The 23,901-nt window shown below is 38.3% G+C and overlaps 1 protein-coding gene and 1 pseudogene across 2 annotated transcripts in view; both read right to left on the bottom strand.

The window, feature by feature from the left end:
* Positions 1-15,024, bottom strand: part of SMC3 (structural maintenance of chromosomes 3) — a 32,440-nt gene extending 17,416 nt beyond the window's left edge. The window contains exons 1-11 of one of the 2 annotated variants that reach the window (XM_060127056.1): positions 14,890-15,024; positions 13,839-13,914; positions 8,574-8,612; positions 7,000-7,067; positions 4,810-4,881; positions 4,354-4,433; positions 4,000-4,078; positions 2,478-2,595; positions 1,333-1,508; positions 682-762; positions 289-453 (exon numbers count right to left, since the gene is read on the bottom strand). In XM_060127056.1, coding sequence (XP_059983039.1) covers positions 289-453; positions 682-762; positions 1,333-1,508; positions 2,478-2,595; positions 4,000-4,078; positions 4,354-4,433; positions 4,810-4,881; positions 7,000-7,067; positions 8,574-8,612; positions 13,839-13,914; positions 14,890-14,904 — 969 coding nt within the window. In that variant the 5' untranslated portion in view covers positions 14,905-15,024. Of the gene's footprint in view, positions 1-288; positions 454-681; positions 763-1,332; positions 1,509-2,477; positions 2,596-3,999; positions 4,079-4,353; positions 4,434-4,809; positions 4,882-6,999; positions 7,068-8,564; positions 8,613-13,838; positions 13,915-14,889 lie in introns of both variants that reach the window. The other variant, XM_060127057.1, reaches the window with a different exon arrangement.
* Positions 15,025-19,559: 4,535 nt separating this feature from the next.
* Positions 19,560-20,366, bottom strand: LOC132506947 (large ribosomal subunit protein eL28-like; annotated as a pseudogene).
* Positions 20,367-23,901: the final 3,535 nt, after the last annotated feature.

Genomic DNA, 23,901 nt, shown 5'->3' with positions numbered 1-23,901 from the left:
AAACTGTTGTTTAATTTATAAGTCTAGCATAAAATATTTTCTCATGAAAAAAATGCATGAGACTGATCACGCAACACAAAACTAATTTTTAAACTGATCCTGCAACACAAAACTAACTTTTAAATGTAAGTAACAAAGATAGTACTCAGTTGCAACTTGAATGCAAATTATTTTAATGTGCCAAATCTTTTACAAAAATTCAAGCACCCGTGCCACAGAAAGGACTGTCCTCTGCAGTTCCCACTCACCTGAACATTTATATCTTTCATTTTTAGCACTTTAACTCACCCTCTGTTCACTATTGCCTGCCAATTCATCTTGTAAATCCTTGGCTTTAAGCTCCAACTTAGTCCTCTGCTTAATTTGTTCTTGTCTTTCAGCACTGAGCTGCTCCTTTTCTTCTTTCATAGCTGAAATTTTTGTTTTCAGTTCTCTAACTTGGCGCTCAATATCCTACTCAAAAAGTATCAAATAGAAACAAGTTAGACAACTAGAAATACAACAGCAAAATCAGGACACCACTGATTTGTCTCTTCTTTTTCTTTCATTTAAACTTTCAGTACTACTGTCTTTCCAATACTCAATCTCGGTGACACCCCACTTGAAGTTACCATTCTATAATTCTGGTACAAAAAGTTTACTGTGGTCAAAAATGTGACTAAACCTGGTTTATAACCTTACCTCCATTTTATCTCTTGCATCCTGCTGGGCGTCTCTTAATTGTCTGGATTTTTCTCCACTAGTCTCTCGCTTAGCAGAAAGCTGGGAAAAAAACCAAGCTATGATTTCTAACTCATTTCGAACTTGTTCAGTATTTAAAATTTTAAAATATCTGCTAAATTTTAAAATATCTGAATTTTTTAATATCTGCTAAGTATTTTTAGCAAAATTTTAAAATATCTGTTAAAATAAACATTCACTTAAAAATTTTTTTCCAAAAATAATTGTAGTGGTTTTAAATAGAAAATGCCTGTAGTTTTCAGCATTACCTAAAACAAATTTTTGTACAAAATGTCAGCAATACTAATTACAAATTACACCTTAAAAAGCCAGGGAAAAAATTCATGAAACTTTAAAGGTGGCTTCCTCTCATCCTGGTCTGCCTGACATCACCACCTAATTATATTTCAGATACAACTACAGCAAGGACTATGTGGGTCTAGGCATTTTCCTTGGAGTAAACTGATAGTGTAAATTTGCTGAGTAATGAATTCACTAAGAGGTTTTAAAATTTTGAAGTTTGTGTTTAAAAATCATTGAAAAGTATAAATATAAAATGAGTTTAATATATTCGTAAAAATAAAATTAAACTGAAGTGGCAAAGTATTTTACCTCATCAAGTTTAGCACGAGTCTCGTTAAGTTCCTGATTGTAAATGGTGTATTCCAGGGCTCGTCTCATCTTATCCCACTTCTGATACTGAGCTAGTTCTTCCTTTTCTTCCTCTAAGGTATGTAATCTCTCTTCAATGTATTTTAACAACTCATTGATTTTTTCCCGTTTGCCCTCTTAAAAATAAATGGGAGAGGGGTGAAGGAGTTCAATAAAATTTTTATGTAACATCAATTCTCAAATATACCATGAGTTAAACTTAATCTTAAGAACGTTAGCATTATTTCTTTGATATTATGTGGTAACCAAATCCAAGATGCTAAAATTGCCATTAAAATGCTCTATTATGAAAAGCATCGGAGAATAAACACATGGTGACACTGATTCTTATATTACATGTGGTAAAGGCCTCTGTTTAAACTTCCTTTAAAAGCCAGTGTGCCTTCCCATGACATTAAAAAAAAAAACGTACTTAACATCACTGGTGTCACTGATTCTCAATTCTTACAACAGCATTATCTATAGCTACCATATATTGAATACCAACTATATTCCAATCATGGTGATACTTTGCTCCTCTACTCACCACTACAAACTATAAAAAAGGATTTCACAAGATGGGAAAGTTATGGACCAGGGAGGTCAAGTCTAAAGTCACAATTATCAGGTAATTATTAGTAAGATTTTGAACCCAAAACTGTCTGACTCTAAGCCATGAGAGGGCACAGCACTTGAAAAGCAAAGTAGGGTTTCCATAATAAATGTACTAAGGAAGACTGAAGTTCAAAATTTCATATTTACTTGCTCCTGAACAACTTAAAGCCTAATGCCAACTGATATTCCAGCAATTATTTTTTGAGGAATACATACATTATTATCCTCACTAATAATAAAAAGGACATTAGAGGCACAAAGTAGGTGACCTAGAAAAGCACTATTATCTCACAGTAACAACTCTTTATTCAAAGAGACAAATTATTGGAACTCTCAAACCTTAAACTTCCTGAAACTAATTTTTTCTCCATTCAGTATATAGGCAAATTATCATACAATACACTTCTGAGGATAACTCCTCTCAAGTATCATAACACAATGAAAAAGTAATTCACAACAAAAAGAATAATGTAGAATCATATTTATTTTACCTGTTTCCTTCATTAAAGAGATGCTTTCTTCTTTTCGCTCATCATACACTCTAGTACCAGCTACTTCTCTTAATAGTTTTAGTCTCTGAGAATCTGGTGCTGTTGCCATCTGGTTGATCTAAAAGTTTTAGAAAAATAATTATTTACAGAGCTACAGAAAGCTCTTTAAGAGCTCTACCTTGAAAGTTATTCACATGCTAAGCTTTAAGTATGAGTTCACACTGGGAAAATAGCAATGAACAGAAAAGGTCTTGCCCTCGAGGAACCTACTTTCTAGTGGAAAAAAACCAGGAAGTATGCATACCATTACATTATAATTGCTATGCGGAAAAACAAAACAAAATAAGAAAATACAGCATAAAGAGTTGGAGTGACAGTAATGCTCTTGTAAAAGAGGCAGACATAGATCGCTTATATGAAATGACATGAGCAAAAATTGAAATTATGTAAAGGGACCTACTATGTTGTATGTGTGCAGGGAAGACTCAGATAACGGCTTTCAAATCAGCCTCCTTTTATTTTATTTTTTAAAGTTTTTTTTGATGTGGACAATTTTTAAAGTCTTTATTGAATTTGTTACAATATTGCTTCTGTTTTCTGTTTTGCTTTTTGGCCCCAAGGCATGTGGGATCTTAGCTCCCCAACCAGGGACTGAACCTGCACCTCCTGAGTTGGAAGGCGAAGTCTTAACCATTGGACCGCCAGGGAAGTCCCCAGCCTCCTTTTAAAGAAATTTCTCTTATAAAGACAGTCTTTTCAAACTCTTGCTCTTAAAGTGAAACTCCATATTCTTTCTAATCACTTCTTCTGAATGCTAACTTTCCAACACATACCTAAAAAAGCCTCCAACATGAAATAAGAAGTGGACATTTTAAAAGGATTTTCCCCTAGTTCAATATAGCACAACAGAAAGCTATTAGGACACTGCAGGTATGTTCTAAGAAAAAGAAATTATTTTAGATATATATAGTTAAAACATACGAGGAAACAGTAGAACAATCAGATAAAGTATATAACTCCTAAAAACTATAAAGAATATAAATTGTATTAAGGGAAAATAATATGTAGCACTACGGTAGATTTCTGGTAATTTAAGCATTCTAGCATTTTAACTCTGTGATATACTAACAGAGAGAGTATTAATTTCAGAGAGTAACTTTTTTCAAATGTGATTTTTATAAAGTTTCTACAACATTCTTAAATATGATTGTAACTTCTACAAACCAAAAATGTCTTCCAGTACAGTGCACCTTGGTAAATGATACAGATCACCAAGAAAATAAGATCCACTTAAATAATTCTACTGAAATACTTTTATCCCACTATGCAATGGATCTATTTTGTACATAAATTTATGGCCACAGAAAAGGTAATACAAACTTCGGTGCAAAATAAATCAATGAAAACAGAAGACAATAAGGTCTATTTTCACTCCAACTTAACCACTAGAATGAAATCAAACTCATCATTCAATGAATATACTCAAAAAACAAATTCCATTTAAAAAGATACTATTTCTTACCTTTCCTTGTTTAACAATATAATAAGGATTGCTTCGAGAAAAACCAGCACTTTCAAGCAGATTCATCACATCATTTTTCCTGTTGATAAACAATTAAAAAAAAATTTCAAATACATAACAATCCAACTATAAGCAAAAAGAGTACACTAACTCCTGAGCTAAGGTGCATGAAGGAGTACAGAACAGTCATTTAACCCTTCTGTTCTATCAGCCTCAGAGAATCTTCTGATTCTTATGTTTATGCTCTAAATTGTGATTTGTTGAACATGAGGCAAAAGTACCATATATGAGGCAAGTAAAATACTACTTTTAGTCTTTTGTATAGAAACTACAAACGTAAAGAAAAATGCTTACGTGACCATTTTCTTGTCTAAGAAATACTGATCCTTTTTGGCACCAATAACTCTTCGAAGTGAAACTTCCTCTTTGTCGATCTAAGAAAAAAAGGAAAAGCCCAAAGTTAAATCTAATAGTAAAAGTGGAAACTTTATAGTTAATAAGGTCATTTCAGAGTCCCTCACCATTGCAATTATTTTGAAACTTCAATCATTTCACTAAAGATATGCCACGAATACGCAATACTATGACAAAGACATTTTTTCACAATGGCTTGCACATTCCCATTTGTTTACCAGAATATTCATTACAACTTTAAGACAAAATTAGTATGTAAGCTGTAGTTATTTTAGTATGAGCTAAATTATAAAAGCCTAAGTACAACTATAAATAAGTGTTTCAAAGCATGAAAAAAGTCAGTTGCATCAATAAAATTCTCAATGTTACTACTGAAAAGAAAAAGCAGTTACTCACTGGCAACCGGTTGTCTGAATTGTCAAAAATAATCTCCACAAAAGCAGAAATAACACGAGGTCCTGTACCCTCCTAAAACATGAGAAAAATTAATATGTTGCATAAGTGGGATTTTCATATTCTTTAAATACATTTAAAGTTTAGTGCATGGTAACAAGCCTGATTCAATGGAGAAAAATTTCTATCAGACTAATATACAGCCCTCTTGCCAAAGCAGCAAACACTGGATTAGGATAATAAAACTCAACCAAACAGCTTCTGATTCTGAATTTTAAAAAATGAGAACTATGCAAGAGACGTCAAAGTTAGATTTACATAGGTCTTGTTCTGCATATCACCTCATTAGAGCATAAGACCCCACAGCCACCCAATTTTACCTATTTGCTAAAATATAAAACACTTTGAGGCTTCTCTCTTATAGATTCACCTTAATGCTAGAAAGGAGCCCTAACAAGTCACATGATAAAAACTGTCTTTTTAAACATTTGAGATATTCTATATAGTTTTAAATCTGCTATGAAAACATATGCATTTAACATATGGGTCACATTCAGAACGATTTGTGACCCAACTACTTACATACCAAGCCCAGATAATTTCTAGACTGTGAAAACTACTATTATGTAGTAGTTCAATACAATGAAGAATGATACCTAAAGAAATTATTCTTTTAATGCTAATCTGAGAAACCTAAAGAGAGATTTTTCTATAGGGAATCAATCCTGATTACTGGACTAAAAATTCAAATGTAAGAGGTGGGGGAGGGAATTTCCTGGCAGTCCAGTGGTTAGCACTTGGTGCTTTCACTACATGGCCCTGGTTCAATCCTTGGTTGGGGAACTGAGATCCTGCAAGCCACACGGTGCAGCCAAAAAAAGAGTGAGGCGGAGAAAAATATAATGGTCAGAAAAAGAACTTTAAGTCTGAGAGATACTGTGGAGATATATTGAAGAATCTCGCTTTCTGGTCTTAAAATTAATTATAAGCCATATTTAAACAAGACAGGGACTTCCCTGTGGTCCAGTAGCTAAGGCTCTGCGCTCCCAGTGCAGGGGGCCCAGGTTCGATACATGGTCAGGGAACTAGATCCCGCGTGCTGCAATGAAGATCCTGCATGCCGCAACAAAGACCCAGTGTAAGTAAGTACATAAGTACGTAAGTAAATAAATAAAGTTACATCTTTTTTGTTGTGTTTTTGGGTTTTTTTGCAGTACGTGGGCCTCTCACTGCCGTGGCCTCTCCCGTTGCGGAGCACAGGCTCCGGACGCGCAGGCTCAGCGGCCATGGCCCACGGGCCCAGCCGCTCCGCGGCACATGGGATCCTCCCGGACCGGGGCACGAACCCGCGTCCCCTGCATCGGCAGGCGGACTCCCAACCACTGCGCCACCAGGGAAGCCCCTAAAGTTACATCATTTTATCATAGCCTTTTATACTTTCTTATCCTAAAATTAGTTTATTATTCATAATTATCTAAAGAAAAATTCTAATAATTTTCATTACTATATACTGTCTTTCTTATTGGATGTTACCGTTGTTACCAAAAGATGTTACCATTTAAGTATAAATATGGCTAAAAGTAACTTTATGTTGTTTAGTTTGTAATGGTTGCTTTTCTATGCTCCCAATTAACTTATTTATTTATTTACTATTTATGTAGGCTACACTGGGTCTTGGTTGTGGCGCATGGGCTCTAGAGTGCGCGGGCTCAGTTGCTGCAGCACGCAGGCTTAGCTGCAGTATGTGGGATCTCAGTTCCCTGAGCAGGGATCAAACCTGGGCCCCCTTCACTGGGAGTACGGAGTCTTAACCACTGGACCACCAGGGAAGTCCCCACAATTAACTTCTGATTCTCAGTCTCAAAGTTTCTAATCCCCAACCTAACTTTCTTCTTTCTCAGCAAACCTGCTTCCAGACCGTTACCAGGCCATACTCCTAATAAAGAATTTATATTTATATGGAAGGCATATCCATCCATAGGGAACTCGCACAATTTTCTTACCATTATATAAAATTTAAGCCTTTATCCTGCATTAATATAGTAATCTAAATTTCACAGCAGAACAACATACATAAGAGACACACTGTGTCATGTTTACAAAGGATCTGAAACTTGAAAAAATAATTTTGTTTACCAGAATTGACAATGTATTTTTAGAAGTATTTAATATCCATAAAGCAGTCTCACTCACATGTAACAAAGCCAATCTCTGTTCCGGACGAAGATGGCTAAACTCATCACTGAGAACAAACTGAATTGCTAGAAATACAAAAACAACTATTAGTAGGATCTAAAAAAGGATTTATGCCTTAGTTATAATTTCCCATACCTTCACAGAATACAGTATATCAGGTAATGAACAATGCAGATAAAGTAGATTACCTGTTTTATATAGACAAAAGGAATGCAGAAAATTTGCCTGTACTTCAGACTAATCAGCTAGGAAATGATGATATTAGAAAAACATTAAGTTTTCACTGAAATATTTAAGGTAAGAAAATAAAAACACTGAAATACACAAACAGACTAGAACTAAGGTGTACCTCTTGATCAAAGTATACATGGTTAGGTTTCAAGCTATAGTTGCTTTTATCCAGTAGATATAAATAATATAAATTAAAATATTTAACAAAATAGGATATATTCCTATAATATCCTTAATTGCATACTTTTTCAAAATAAATAGCACTAAGTAGGAAATGTTTCAGATTTCCACTTTCTACTGCAGTACTTACTTACCCTTTGTCTTCTGTAAGGAGCCATTCCTGCTTTCATAGGATGCCTAACTGGACCACCCTCTCCTAGAAATGGAACTCTTTACTCAACTGTTCTATTCCCAGTCCACCCAAGAGAGCGTTGACACTCTAAAAGAGGGAGTATGTATATATGAATGTGTATGCTGGGGGTGGAGGTGGGGATTGGTTTTCTTTTATAATCACCTTGGAGGGGACAGGTTCAAACTGCCCTCATCCCCCCTGGAGATCAGGAAATATTAATACTTCCACTCCAATCCTACTATTCTCACCATCCCCAAATTACAACCACTGATGGGGTAAAGAGTACCCTTTAGCTTTATAAGTAAACAAGGGATAGAACCTTTGTTATTACTACACCCTCCTTTTCCTCAAGCACTACTAAGAGGTTCAAAACTTTTTCAATCTACTCCTTGTACAGTCCAAATCTGTTAAAATATTTTTTCTCCCCAAAGAATTTAACAGAGGCATTACTATGCTTAAACGCATTTTATATTTAGAGATAGTTTTTAAAGTTCTACTTACTATCTTCTGACAACAACTGTCTTTGTTGAGTCTAGTTTTTTACACCCCTCCATCTTTTATTAAAATAATTGATTTAGATGAAACAGATAAGCCATTTTCCATAACAATATTAACTATTCTACTGCACTTACATTCTTTGAATCTCTCTCTCTCTCTGCATTTACAACATTTATATACAGAACTGAAGTTTAGAAAGCACTTCCATACATATTATCTCATTTGATTCTCACAACCCATCTAAGGTAGGCAGGGCAAATATCTCTGTTTTTAAACTGAAAGAGTACTTTGAGAAGTTAACTGTTTTGCCCAGTCTCACATGGCTAATCACTAGAGTAGAGCTCAGATTCTTATACTCTAAACCCTCTACATTAAATTGCAACCTCATTTGAAGAAGTATTTCTTGTGTTTCATGCAGACATAACCTCAGATAAACTACCATAAGATACCTAGGTCTTACTATGTTTAGAATTCAAAAAACAATACCTACCATAAAAAAAGTTACTTTTTCCAGATCCATTTCTGCCCACTACAAAATCAAAAAGTCCATGTTATTTTGTATAAAAAACAATAAAACGTTACAGAAAGTATTCAAAAAATATAAAATCCAATTTTCTAACATAACATCTTAAAAACTGAAATTAAGTACAACAGTGAACAACAAATCAATAAACAAAACAGCTTTAATTACCAGATGAGTGCAATTTTTGCATAGTCTTCAGATAATTTTTTTCTTAAAGGAATTTATTTCACTGTTTATTTTTTTGCTCTTTCCCAATACTTTAAAATTAACAGGAATAACTAAATATACTACCTGGTTTTCATGATTTATAATCATTACAATGGACATGTAATTCTATTTAATTGTATATAATAAAATATTTTTAACAATTTAAAGATTCACATAATGCTAAAAATTTTAAATACTTAAACAATCATTTAAAAATTTCAAACCATTTCCATGTTAAACAGTTTCTGATCAGCCCTATACATCATGTATAGTTCTTAGAATCACAAAAATATAGACAACTATGAGGCACTTTTTTTTACTAAGTTCAGAAATAAGCAATTCTATACATAAAAGGGTATCAAATATTTTAGATTTAATGAATTCATTTGAACTTCTTTTGTTTAACAAAATTTTCATTGTTAAGAGTCATGAATAACTATGCCACTCTCTCTCACAATCTTGACCAATATCCTGAACAAATTAGCCCCAAAGTCATCACCTTTAATCCAAGATAAATTCTAAAGAAATCAGAAAGTAATGAAGTGCTTTTTAAAAAAAAAAAAAGGCATATAACAGACACAGAGGTCAGCCTGAAGGGGGCTTCTATTAGCTAAATCTAGGACAATTTGAGCACCAAAATAATTAGATGAATTATAAATTAGTGCTGGGGCAGCGGTGGGCAGGAATAATCCATGAGTCCATACTGATAATAAAAAGATAAATATATAGCTAAGGAGTGAAGATGTTTGATTACAGTAGAATACCAAGTGGTAAATGTGAAAGGAGTGCTGGAAATGGAACATCATCATTCTGCAACCATCAGAATAAAGGCAAGAATTATCAATGAATGCTAAATCTAAGGGGGAATTTTGATAAGGAGCACAATATGTGCATAGTCCAAAAGTCTCTCCCCATCTCCATATTAGTTGCAAGGGAGAAAACACTAACTATACAGTGGAAAAATTGGACAGAATCTCTACTCAGTGATCAAAATTATCATCATCAATAAGAAGAAGATGGATATCATGTGCCTCCAGGTGGAATACCCTGAAAAGGACACATCATTTATGTAATATTTTTCAAAAATAACATTGTAAAAGACAAAGGAAGGCTGTGGAAATTGTCCAGATTAAATGAGACTAAAGAGGCATGACAACTAAATGCAACGCCTGATCCTAAATTAAATCCTGTACTAGAGGGGGAAAAATGCTACAAAGAAAATTTCTGGGTCAGCCAACATAGCTAGAAAATAAAATAACATTATTGTATTGATGTTAAATTTACTGACATTGATAGTTACACTGTGATTATATAAGTAATATCCCTATTCTTAGAAAGTACACATTGAAGTCACAGGTAAAGAACCATGACGTACATAACTTACTCTAAGGAAAAATAAGTGTGAGAGCGAGTGCAGATGATAAAGCAAGTGGGGAAATGTTAACAGTAGATTTGGGGGACTTCCCTGGTGGTGCAGTGGTTAAGAATTTGCCTTCCAATGCAGGAGACATGGGTTCGAGCCCTGGTCTGGGAAGATCCCACATGCCGCGGAACAACTAAGCCTATGTGCCACAAGTACTGAAGCCCGCGCGCCTAGAGCCCGTGCCCCACAACAAGAGAAGCCACTGCAGTGAGAAGCCAGCGCACCACAACGAAGAGTAGCCCCCGCTCACAGCAACTAGAGAAAAAGCCCATGCGCAGCAACGAAGACCCAATGCAGCCAAAAATAAATACATTAATTAAAAAAAACCCAAAACAGTAGATTTGGGTAAAGGATACACAAGTAGTGTCTCTGTACTGTTTTTATTTATGCAACTTTTCTGTAAATTTGAAATTATCACTAAATAAAAGTTTTAAAAGGTAATTTATCATTAAAAAATTACAGAAATAGTTCAAACGATAATCCATTCATAAATAACTGAAAAATTTATAATTTCCCTAAGAATTACTCCTACCCACACAGTGGAATGCTACATAGCAATTTTAAGGATGTTGAATACTTAATGATAGGGAAAGATATTTCAGTTTATTCTGAAGGAGAAAAAAATAGATTACCAAAAGATTACTACAAACCAATTTTTATTTAAAAAGGCGTACTTATATATATGTACACAAAAACTGAAGGGGTATTGAGAGAGACCCAGTTTATGTGTGTCCCCAGATTCACCTGCCCTAACCCAGGCCTTGGCTGCCTGTCAATAGAAAGGCTAGTCTCCCAACACCTCAGGTTGTTTCTGCCTACCCTGGGGATGCATTCAGATCTGTGAAAACCCAAAGGAGATTGCAGTTCCCCAACCACTCCAGGGGGGTTAGTCCCCAGAGTAACACAATCCAAAAGCACAGTGTGGGGGGGGTGGGGGGAGGGAGGGGAAATCAATGCCCTATGTGGTAAACTTTGACCAAAGAGAGACAGAAGCCAGCACATAAAACCTTCTCCATACCTCTCCCACCTGAGCTTTCCAAGGTGTGGTGGGTTTACAAAGTCTGTCTGTAAGTTATCCAATGTGACTGCAATCCAGGTGTATCTTCTTTATAAAGCTATGACCACTACCCCCCACAACCCCTTGCCCTCAGACTGCTCCCTCCCATTAAAGCCTTAGCAGCTAAGCAGGCCTCGGGCTCCGTTTTCCAGGAAACCACAAGCTAGCTCTGGGGAGAAAGATTACAGTTTAAATTTTTTCCTTTTAGCTTTTATGCTCTTTATGTTCTATAACTTCACATATATTTCTTTTGTTAGAAGGCCAGGAAAAAGGTAAACTTAAAAAGGTTTATGGTTCTTGCACTTAAACATCAAACATTCAAGTATCAGCACATGAGGTATCTGCCTTCAAATCGTGTGTTTTTTAAGGGTCAAAATCATTAAACAATCAAAGTGGTAAGCTTTCAAAAGACATTTTTAGGAACAATCTCACTGTATACTATTTTTGGTCTTTCTTATATGATTAAGGGACCTATTTTTAAAATATGTTAAACAAAGTCATATTATGTTTTTTCAGTTAAAACGAAAGAACATTTAGATAATGTCCTTTCTAACTGTGACTATTAACAATCTTAACGTTGCAACCAAAGTAGTAAAACAGCTGTCTGATAATAGCTAAAACAAAAATACTTGATAGGCCCTAAAGATATAATTTAATCATTCTAAGTAATAATGGCCATCATTTTACAGTTCATTTATAAAATTACAGTCCGTCCTCCAAGTCCCAAATTCCTGTGCTTCACACCTGGGGATTTAACCAACTGCGGATTGAAAATATTCCGGGTGGGGGCGGTAGGGGAACTTTCCAGAAAGTTCCAAAAAGCAAAACTGGAATTTGCCACAAGCTGGCAACTATTTACACAGCAGGTATATTGTATTTACAACTATTTACATAGCATTTACATTGTATTATAAGTAATCTAGAGATATGCTTAGGTTATATGCAAAAACACTAAGATTTTATAACAAGTTTTATACAAGCATTCAGGATACCAAGGGACAACTGTATACAATTGACATATTAAGATATTTATCCACTTTTAATTTGTAAGTTAAGGAAATAATATAAATCTAGTGATTATTCATTTTTCTCCATTTCTAAAGATTTTTTTATTGACGAAAATCAGAAGGCACTTATAATCAAAATGTAAGTAAAACTCTAGTACAATCAAGTTACCCTTATGGCACACCAATTCAATTAATGATTCTCCAGTAGGCAAGGCAGAGGGAAAAGTATGTTTTCTTTATTCCCAACTACAAAGTTGCAATTGATGTACCAAGGGCAGGTGTTTTCCTTGCCCTCAATTTTTAAATTGTATTATATATTCATTTATTTCAAAATAAAGTATGATTCTCCAAGTTTCTCTGGCAACATCAGTATTCATTGTTCACTCTTTGCTGATTTCTCTATCTCACCTCACCCATGCTATGGACTGAATTGTGTCCCCGCCCCACCCAATTCATATGCTGAAGCCCTAACCCCCCTATGTGAAGCTTTTTGGAGAAGGGCGTCTTTGGAAGGTAATTAATGTGAGGTTAGGAGTGTGGGGCCTTTATGGTGGGATGAGTGCTCTTGTAAGAGGGTGAGGGAGAGGTTCTAACAAAGAAGGTCCTGTGAGCATGATGGAGAGGGAGGCCTACAGAGCAGTGAAAAAATAAATCCCTGTCGTTTGAGCCACCTAGTCTACGATATTTTGTTATGGTAGACCAAGCCGACTAGCATGCCAATAAACTCTGTGAGGACACTGTAGCAGAAATCTATGTCAATAGCAATCTTTGCTTTTCTGGTGTCTAGAAGCACTCATTTCACCTATCCTTTAAAAACTCAGCAGTGTCAGAAAACACTTTTGCTGTCTGTACGAGCAAAATGGAACCTTATCATCTGAAGAACCTATAGATTAACTATTATATTGAAAGGCAATCACCATTAGCCCCTTGTCCTCACACAACTGCCTTCCCAACAGCCCCATGAGATGTATATCATTATTTCCACTTTGCAAATGAGAAAACTAAGCAGCTCAGGAAGTCAAGTTTGAAGAATACATGGCAGAATTGGGATTTGAACCCCATTCTGTTACAATTCAAAGTTTATGCTCTTCCCACCAACCTGTGTACTCTGTCCTTAGACATTATAATAGGAAATAAAAAAAAAATCTGAGAACAATCTAATTTGTAAAAAAAGAATGGTCACCTTTGAAATAAGGCAATAGTGTCCACTTTAACTAGAAAATGACATACCAAGAAGAGCTGAAACAGTAAATTTAGTGTCATTCACCATAAACTTAAATCTGTCAAAACATACACATACGAGGCTACCAAATAAAAATGAGTAATTTATGATTGTCTTATTCAAGTATTTTAACCGTATAAAGGAAGCAATTTCATCAGTGCAGATAAAAAACAGAAAAGTAATTTCATATAGAAAAAAATACACATATATTTATGTAATATTCAGAGACAATTCCTGTCTCCTTAAGCCTAAACACAGGCAGGATTTAAACGGCTGTAGAGACATAAATCTGATCTAGTAAACCATGAACACTTACCAATAACATTATGTTTTGAACTGAAGGGATCTACAATTGTTTGATCTCTATAACTTCGAAAACCCTGGATAATAACCTAATAAATAAAAGAGAGATTTTTTTCAGAACACACCCCAAAAGAAATAACTTCTAAGCTAACATTTTCCTTCTGCACTCCTTCTGGTTTCTCATTTAACACAAGACAGAAAAGCTTCCATGTCCTAGAAGAAAAACTCATTTTGGAAAGTGATTTAAAAAAACTTCTAAACAGCCCGTTTATCAGTAACCATTGCCACTGTTGCTTTTTTAAGAGTTATAATTAGTAACCTGTTAGGGAACTCTCAAAACCAAGCACCCTGTATACGGTTCGTTGGAGCGCTAACCCTTAGAGGGCCGTCTAAAAGTCTATCAAGTATGCAGACCTGCCCAGCTTTCCTGGGAGCCCCTGTCAGTCACACACTCGGGCCAAAAAGAGCCGCCGTTCCAGGACAGGACTGCCTGGAGTCCAACACCTCCAGCAGAGACACTTCTTGTAAAGAGTGTGAAGGGGCTCATCCGTGGGGTGGACTCCAGCGCGGGAAGGCCATTCTGACAGAAGTAACAACGGAATGAGGCGGCGCTACACATTCAGCAGGAACGAGGAGCCCTTTCACTCCTCCGATTAAGTTGGGAGACAACCCAGCTTGGGCCTCAGGGGCGTCCCCGGAGCCGAGGAGACCCTCTCTCCACACATCCCACGCAAAAGGCCCACGGGGGGCTAGCCGGTCCCGCAGCACAGGGCCGCTTCTCACCCTCCCGGGAAGGCCCGGCTCCCTCCAAAGGGCCCCGCCCCGCCGACCCCTCCACCCCTCTCCCCGAGAACCCGCCTCCCTCAGGCGAGCGCCCTGCGGGGAGGCCTGGGCTGCAAAGCGGCGCCCCAATTCTCCGCGGCCCCCGCGCTTGCAGGCCGGGGCCGCACCCCTCCCACCCAGTCCCAGTCCCCGCGCCCACCCTGCGGGGAGAAGCGACACCCCCGCCTCAAGGAGCGGTCCTCACGGGCCCGTGAAGGGTGGGAGGGACGCACAGGCCTCACCTGCTTTATGTACATGGTTCCTCGCCCCGAGCCGGGGAGAAGGCCTCCCGCGAGAGAACCAACAACTCGGCAGCTGGATCAGGTGAGGCGCCTAGGAGATCCCTCCCCCCAAAGCGCCGCTCTCTCCCCTCTAGCCAAACAAAATGGCGGCGCCCAAGGAGGCGGAGTCCCCGCCTCGGACGGAACCACCCTCGCAGCCCCCAAGGAGCGTAGGGGGAATCAAAGTCAGATCTGCTCTTTCTTTTTGGAACAAGGAGCCCTTCTTCAATGTCTTTAGGTGAATTTCACTTGATTCCTCAATTTTTAGATGAGTTTTTCCTGATAATTAGTCGGAAGCTTCACTCGGATAAGAGCCTTGATCGTGAGGTTGGCCCGTATTCCCTCCGAGCGTGGAGCCAATGGTTTCGACCACAAGGGGGGAAAGCTTCGGCGCCAAAGCTAAGACTGGGAGGCTAGGAGCCAGTAGCGGTGCGCGTAGGTGTTCACGTGGTCTCGGGCTGTTTGGAAATACGGTGCTGGCGCGCGTCCCCGAACACGGAACGTACTGGACGCGGGTGGGATTCGGTGTGCAGAATCCCTGCTCCTCCACTATTCTCTCTCGCTCTGGGAACTTTTATAAATTTAGAATTGCTCCCACTGGGTCTGGACCGCCCAGTCGCAGGACACCCCAAATGGACTTGACGCTCGAAAATTAGTTTTAATAATGTCATAATTATTAATACCCCGGGCGATTTTTACTGCTCTGCCAACTGCTATAAATCTAGGCAGTTGGACAACTGCAACAAAAAGAGATTTAGGTAAGATGAAAAGCTCCCCTCCCCTCCCTTTTTATAACAGCCTAAAACATACGAAGTGCTAGTGGCAACCCTGGGTGTATCTGATATGTTATCAATCGTAGGGGAAAAACATATTGTTAGAAACTGGATCTCCAGGTCCCTGTAAAATTACCTGCCACTCAGCAGCCACTCAAGTTGGTTGGTCCTCGCCATCCCTCCCGCTGCGGCTGGCAGTTCTAGACCTTATTCTTTCTAGATTGAACTGTTTCTAGTAGCCTCTTAACTTCATCCCTGTCAGCGCCTCTTAGTGCTGGCAGAATTCTTTATATACCGTTTTAATAGATGAAGGGAGAAGGACACTTCAGGGAAAACAAATGACTTATTTGAAGGTGAAAAGGGGGAGAGAAAGAGCACATAAGGGAAAACAAATGACTTTTAGGAAAGTCAAATGGGCCCTTAGGAGATCAGATGGGAGACCTGCTAGTTTTTGTGACTTTGTTTGGGTGTTACTCAGTGATAAGAGTCAGACTTCTCTGTGAGTTCCCGGAGAGAGGATTTATGACAGTTGAGTTACCTTGAGCTCTTTTGGGAGGCAGATGAGAGATTTCAGGAACTCAAGTACTTTAAGCTCAAAATAATTTTTATGCCACAGTAGTGGATTCTGGAGCCCTTTAAGAGGGTATTCAGAGTATACTTGCCACTTCCTCCCTCCCAGGTCTGAGGAACATGGTGTCAGTATAGTGGACCAGCATGATAATCTGCTCAATGATGAGAGAATTAAGCACTCTAGGCTATATTATGACGGAGAGCAAAGAAGTAATGTGCCCTTGAATGTGAATTGCTGCAGGCACCGTGGGAGTGCTCCACTCCTTCCAGATGAAGATGAAAAAGAATACATTTTGCCGGATAATAACTGCCAGTCTGTGTTGATCTCTTCTAGTAAGTATTCTACCTCCAGCCCTGCAGCTGAGTTACTTCTCGCTTAAGTTCTGTTAGTCCACTGTCTGTCAGGATCAATCTGGTTTTTGCAAGGACCTAACGGGTGAATTAAATGGAGATTTAATGGGGACCACCCCCCCTCATCCTTTAAACCTTTGAGAGTGGCACTCATTTCCACCATTCTGTCCAAGATGTGGTACTGCTTCTAAATTATTATCTTGGCTGGCCTTAAGGCAGTTTTAGGGAGTCTGACTTTTAGATGAAAACATGGGAGTAAATCTTTGTGACTATGGATTAGGCAATGGTTTCTTAAATATGATACTAAAAGTACAGTGATGAAAGAAAAAAATATATACTTTATCAAAACTTTTGTGCCTCAAAAGAAGTAAAACGACAAGAAAATGTGAGTTATATATTTGACAAGGGACTTGGATCTGAAATATATAAAGAACTCTTACAATAACTTAGCAACTTAATAACTTAACAATAAAAAGACAAATAACTCTGTTTAGAAATGGGCAAAGGGGGCTTCCCTGGTGGCACAGTGGTTGAGAGTCCGCCTGCCGATGCAGGGGACACGGGGTCGTGCCCCGGTCCGGGAAGATCCCACATGCCGCGGAGCGTCTGGGCCCGTGAGCCGTGGCCGCTGGGCCTGCGTGTCCGGAGCCTGTGCTCCGCAACAGGAGAGGCCACAACAGTGAGAGGCCCGCGTACCGAAAAAAAAAAAAAAATGGGCAAAGGATTTGAATGCACATTTTCCCAAATGGTCAGTAAACTTATGAAAAGATGCTCACCATCATTAGCCAGTCAGATACCACTTCACACCCACTAGGATAGCTAAAATAAAAAAGACAGACAATAACAGGTGTCAGCTTGGATATGGAGAAATTGGAACCGTCTTACATTATTGCTGCTGGGAATGTAAAATGGTGCAGCCACTTTAGCTATTCCTCAAAAAGTTAGACATAGGATTACTATATGACCCAGCAATGTCATTCCTAGGTATATGCCCAAGAGAAATGAAAACTTCCACACAAAAATTTGTGTATGAATGTCCATAGCAGCATTATTCATAGTAGCTAAAAAGTAGAAATAACCTAGATGTCCATCGACTGATGGATGAGTAAAATGTGCTCTATCCATACAATGAAATATGAGTCAGCAATAAAAAATAATACCAATACATGCTGAAGACTGTACTGCCACATACACTCACTGCTATGGCCCGGGTTCAATCCCTGGTCCAGGAACTCACGTGGCACAGCCAAAAAAACCCCACAAATAAACATGGATGAATCTTGCAAATGTTAAGCTAAGTGGAAGAATCCAGTCACAAAAGAGCACATATTGTATGATTCCATTTATATGAAAAGTCCAAAATAGACAAATTCATGGACACATAAAATAGATTAGTAGTTGCCTGAGGCTACAGATTGGGTGGGAAGGTTGGGAAATGGGTTTTGGGGGAGGATTTTGGGAAGGGTTTTCAGAATATTCTAAAATTAGATTGTAATGATGGTTATACAACTTTTTAAACATAGTAAAAACCACTGACAACATTGCAATTCAACTATACTTCAATTAAAAAAATTTAAAAACTTTACACTTTAAACGGGTAAATCTTATTATATGTGAAATATATCCCAATAAAGCTGAAAAAAAAACCTAGAAAAATTTTCATTATGGATCTTCAAACCATACCCAGGTCTTCCCTCGTGGCACAGTGGTTAAGAATCCACCTGCCAGTGCAGGGGAGATGGGTTCGAGCCCTGGTCTGGGAAGATCCCACATGCCACGGAGCAACTAAGCCTGTGCGCCACAACTATTAGGCCTGCGCTCTAGAGCCCGCGAGCCACAACTACTGAACCCATGTGCCACAGCTACTGAAGCCTGCACACCTAGAGCCCGTGCTCAGCAACAAGAGAAGCCACCGCAATGAGAAGCCTGCACACCTCAATGAAGAGTAGCCCCGCTCTCTGCAACTAGAGAAAGCCCATGCGCAACGAAGACCCAACGCAGCCAAAAATAAATAAATTAAATAAATTAATTTAAAAAACCCACACACAACCATACCCAGATTTAGGTCATGTGCAGATTTATATAATGTACAAATTATCTGGGTCATTCTAGAACCATTCCATAAAAGTCACCAGTGATATGTATATATAAAATTATATATGTATATATAATTAAAATACATTATAATTTCAAATATGCTATTGAAATCTCATGTTTATGTCATCAAACATGCCATCTTCCAAATTCTCGATTTTGCATTCTGTAATAACTATCACTACAGAGTTAAGCACAAAATTACATTCTTTAACAAATAAGATGATAAAATTTCCAATTTAATTGGTATTTTAAAATGTTCTACAATTTAAAAGTTATTTAATGCAAAATCGCCAAACAGTATAAGGGTTTTTGGTGGGGGGAAGAAGCAACACAATGCAAAAATGAGTTATTTACTAAGAAGAGGGAGGTTTACCTCCTCCCCGCACCTTTTCTAGAACCAGAGTTTTTGCTATAGGCAAGATTTAAAGACCCTAACCTCAGGACCAAGATTTTTTTCCCAAATTTTTGGCCTGTAGCCCAAAGTTAAATTTCTTTTTCCAGGTTGAAAGTCAGATGGAAAAAAAGAATTATTGATTTAAAAATCATTTAATGCAGACATTGTATCATCTGTTTTTCTGGCTAAAGAACAAACGAAACCTCATTCAATCAACTTTCTCAAAAGCAACTTCATATTTTATACTTTTCAACATACAGACTTCAGCTGTTTGTTTGGCACCTTCCCAAAGAGACAATTCTCAAGACCCTGAAATCTCTGATCATTTTAAAACTCAGCACACTTAAGATTTGTTTTTATACCATTATACACGCATCAGAATGACTAAAATTAAAAATACTGATAACACTAAAGGTATTAGAGCGAGGTCTTAGAGGAACTGAAACTCATACATTCATGATAGAAATGTAAAGTAAGTGGTAGAACCAGTTTGCAAAAAGTTTCTCTTCTTTTTGAGGCCAGTCAGCTGACAGCTTTATTGCATTGGGGAAGGGGATAGATCTGTCAGGACCCGTGGGGCGGGTCCGCTTTCTCTTCACCATCACAGGCTTCGGGCTGCGCAGGATAGCGCTGGGTCTGCGGGTGACGGCCATACGCAAATCCGTATGTTCTTTCGGATCACGTGCGGGATGCTGCTGAGGGTGGCCCGGGCGTTCTTGTTGATGGTGGTCCACAAGAAGGAAGTGGCTGCCTTTCGCTGGCCGGATCCTCGCTTCATGACCACCACGACCCCTTTGCCGTCCGCCGCCGGCTCCACGCCCACAGTCTTGCGGTGAATGAGCCCGTTGTAGCGAAAGGAGTTGCGGGCCTTCAGGTTATTGGGTTCAGTGCTGTACGTCTGCTGTTCCTCTCTATCAAGAAGCTGGAGCAGTTCCGCACGACCATCCGTTGCAGATGCGCGGACTTGACGGCAGCTTCTCTCGTGGCAGCGGCCGGATACGGAGTTTCTTTCTTATAAAACTAGATATACATCTACCCTAGGACCTAGCAAGTCCATCCATAGGTATTTGCCTAAGATGAAAACGTAAGTCCAACATGATTTGTATATCAACAGATGACTCAATCAATAAACTGAGGTATATATATTGACAACAAAAAGAAATGAATTACTGATACATGCAATGACCATTGATGAATCCCAACAATATTAAACTGAGTGAAAGAAGTCCTATCTACATGAATACATACTGCATGCCTCTATGTAAAGGAGGTTCTAGAACAGGTGAAGCAAATCCATGGTGGGAAAAAAAATCAAAAAAGTAATGATTACTTAGGGAAGGTTCCAGGAGAAATGAGAAGGAACGTAAGGGAATTTGGGGAAAGGTTATGGTAATTATATCTTTATAGGAATTTTGGTTCCAAGGTTTCTGCGTGTATCAAAACTCCATGACTATTCACTTAAGAATTTTGCATTTAATTGTATCTTCATTTTACATCAGAAGAAAGAACATACTAAATATAGAATTCTAGGTAATGATAATGAATGCTGAAGTATTTAGGGGGAGGTGTATTGTTGTCTGCAACTTACTTGGAAATTTATCCCCCCAAAATTAGCTGTGTAGACAGATGGACAGATGTGATGAAATAAGTGTAGTTAAAACATTAATGGGAAAGTTGAGTGGAAGGTATATGGATTTCATTGTAAAAATTTTTAAACTTTTTTGTATTTGAAAATTTTCATAAAAACATTCTGGGGGGATAAAAGTCCTAAAAGTTTCCAAAACTAGCCCATTTTTGCCTCTCTGATCTCATCTCCTGCTACTGCCCCTCTCTGTTCTAGGTGCATTTAAGTGTACCAGGTATCCCCTACCTCAGGACTTTTGCACTTGCCCTTCCTGATGCCTGCATTTCTCTTCCCTAACATATCTATCTGACTTTCTCCCTCACCTTCAGGCAGATTTATAAGATTTCTGTCCCCTGGTGTACATGCCCTGTATAATCTCCTCCCCTTGGGTGTAGATGGGACTTGTGGATACGATGGGACATCACTCCAGGGATTAGGTTACCATATATGGCAAAGGGACTTGAGGGGATTTTGCAGATGTAATTCAGATCCCTAATCAGGCAATTTTGAGTTAATGTTTTGAAAAAGATGATCTTGGATGGGCCTGAGCTAATCAGGTGAGCCCTTCAAAAGAGGGCATCAGAAAGGAAGTCAAGTCAGAGAGATTCCAAGCCAGAGATGCTCCCCTGCTGGTCTTTTAAGCTGTGGAGAAGGCCATATGGCAGAGAATAACAGGTAGCCTCTGGGAACTGAGGGCCTCAGTCTTAAAACTGCAAGTAACTGAATTATGCCCCAAACCAGTGAGCTTGGAAGAGGCCCCTGAGGTTGAGATGAAATTGCAACCTGGCTGACACCTTGATTTCAGCATGTTGAGACCCAAAGAGAGGACCCAGTTGCATCGTAAGAGTTCTTTATATATCCTGGATACTAGACCCTTATCAAATACATGATTAACAAATACTTTCTCCCTTTTCTGTGCATTGTCTTTTTACTTTCTTGTTAATGTCCTTTGAAGTATGGAAGTTTTAAACGTTAATGTCACCTGATAGATCTATTTTTTCTTTGGTTGCTTGTGGTTTTGTTGCCATATCTAAGAAACTATTGCCTAACTTTTAGTCCAGTTTTTTTTGTTTGTTTGTTTTTGGTTTTGGCCATGCTGCATGGCTTGTGGAATCTTAATTCCCCAACCAGGGATCAAACCTAAGCCCTCAGCAGTGAATGCACGGAGTCCTAACTGCTGGATGGCCAGGGAATTCCCTAGTCCAATTTTTATAATTGGTATCTGTGAAAGGAGTCACCTGACCACTCCACACTACCTGGAAAACACTTCTACCAGACATCCCCAAGACTTACCCCCCACTTCATTTAGGCCTTTACACAATTGTCACCTTATCAGCAAAGTCTTCTTTGATCACGTTATCTAAAGTAACAGTACCCTTTGGTCACTTACCATACTTTACACTGCTTTATATTTCTTTAGAGGACTACTTATATGACACACTCTCTCTCTGTCCCTCTCTGTCTCTCTTTTCTTCTCTTTTCCATTTTCATTTACTGTATACCCCTGTGCCCATATTGGAATGTATGCTCCTGGAAAGAAGGAATTTTTGTTTACTTTGTTCACTGCCAATTACTCAGTGTCCAGCATAGACTCATAATAGGTGATCAATAATAATTTGATAAGTTAATGATTCCCCCAATCCAAGTGTTATCAAACTTTTTCATCTTTGCCAATCTGAAATATGTAAAATGATATTTTAATGTCTTTTTGTTTGCATTTTCATTTCTTTGAGTAAGGTTTAGCACCTTCTCATACATTAAAAAAAAATTTCTTTCTCTGTTAGCATCATTGTTTTCAATAGATGCTATTGTAATAAATGAAATATACACATCCCTTAAAAAGGATTATAAATGTTATAGTAGTTTTTGGTCGTTCTATTCTCTATCAGGGTTTGAAATAATGCCTTTTGTTGAATGCATGAAGAATGAACAGCTAGAAGGTGAAGACAGGCCCCATGAAGCTTTTTGCAGTTTAAAAGGAGTCCTCATAATTGAAGGGTATTCTGTAGGCTAAAATATGGAGAAGACATATTTAGCTGTGGCAAAATACAAATAACATAAATTTTACATATCTTGACCATTTTTAAGTGTACAGTTCAATGATATTAAGCACATTCACATTGTTGTGCAACCATCACCACCATCCATCTCCAGAACTCTTTCCTCTTGCAAAACTGAAACTTTACCCATTAAACAATAACTCTCCATTTCCCTCTCCCCCAGCCCCTGGCAACCACTCTACCTTCTTTCTCTATGAATTTCACCACTCTAGACAACTCATACAAGTGGAATCATACAGTGTTTGTCTTTTTGTGACTGGCTTATTTCACTTAGAATAAAGACTTCAAGGTTCATCCATGTTGGAGCATGTTGCAGAATTTTCTTCTCCATTGTGTGTGTGTGCGTTTCTCTGCAACCGGCCTTTTTGTTTTTTTCAGTTGAAGTATAATTGACCTACAATACTATTTAGTTCCAGCTGTACAACATAGTGATCCGATATTTCTATGTATTTCAAAATGATCACCACTCTTCTGTTGCCTTTGAATGTTTCCCCATGCTTTTGGCCCACCTGCATTTCACACTCCTTAAAGGTCAGACTATTGGCTGCTTCAAGGTGTATCATGCAGTCCCTTGGAATTACATTGTGACTTATACATTCAGGTGTTGATTGTTTTTCACTCATTCATTCATTCACTACAAAATGTGACAATCATGGTTCTGCAAAAAAGGAAGGAAGATATCCTTAAGCACTTTGAAGTTTATACCTAGCTGACCTTGCCTCTTGTTACCCAGGGCACTGGGTTTGCCTTCATCCCGTATTTTTATGCATCCCAGAGAAGGAAACTAATCAAGTGCCACCAGTCCTGGACCAGACATCCAAGTAAACATCAACTACAGGTACCTATTGGGCTAAAGAATCGGAAGTCACAAAATAAAATCTCTGCTCTTTGTAGATCATGTCTGAAGTCACAGTTACCTTCTGTTGATTTGTGAAAGGAGTAGAGGACAGTCATTGGGATCTTGATTATGTTATCTAAGCTGGTTTTATAGTCACCACAATGACTTCCCTGGGAGGAAAGCCAGTGAATCTATTACCTGGAAGGAGACTGTGTCCCAGTGCCAAGGCTTGGTCCTGGCTGTTCTAGACAATGCCGCCAAGTACG

This window comes from Lagenorhynchus albirostris, chromosome 16, assembly GCF_949774975.1.
Source record: "Lagenorhynchus albirostris chromosome 16, mLagAlb1.1, whole genome shotgun sequence".
NCBI lineage: Eukaryota > Metazoa > Chordata > Mammalia > Artiodactyla > Delphinidae > Lagenorhynchus > Lagenorhynchus albirostris.
This window is presented reverse-complemented; position numbering and strand designations above follow the sequence as displayed.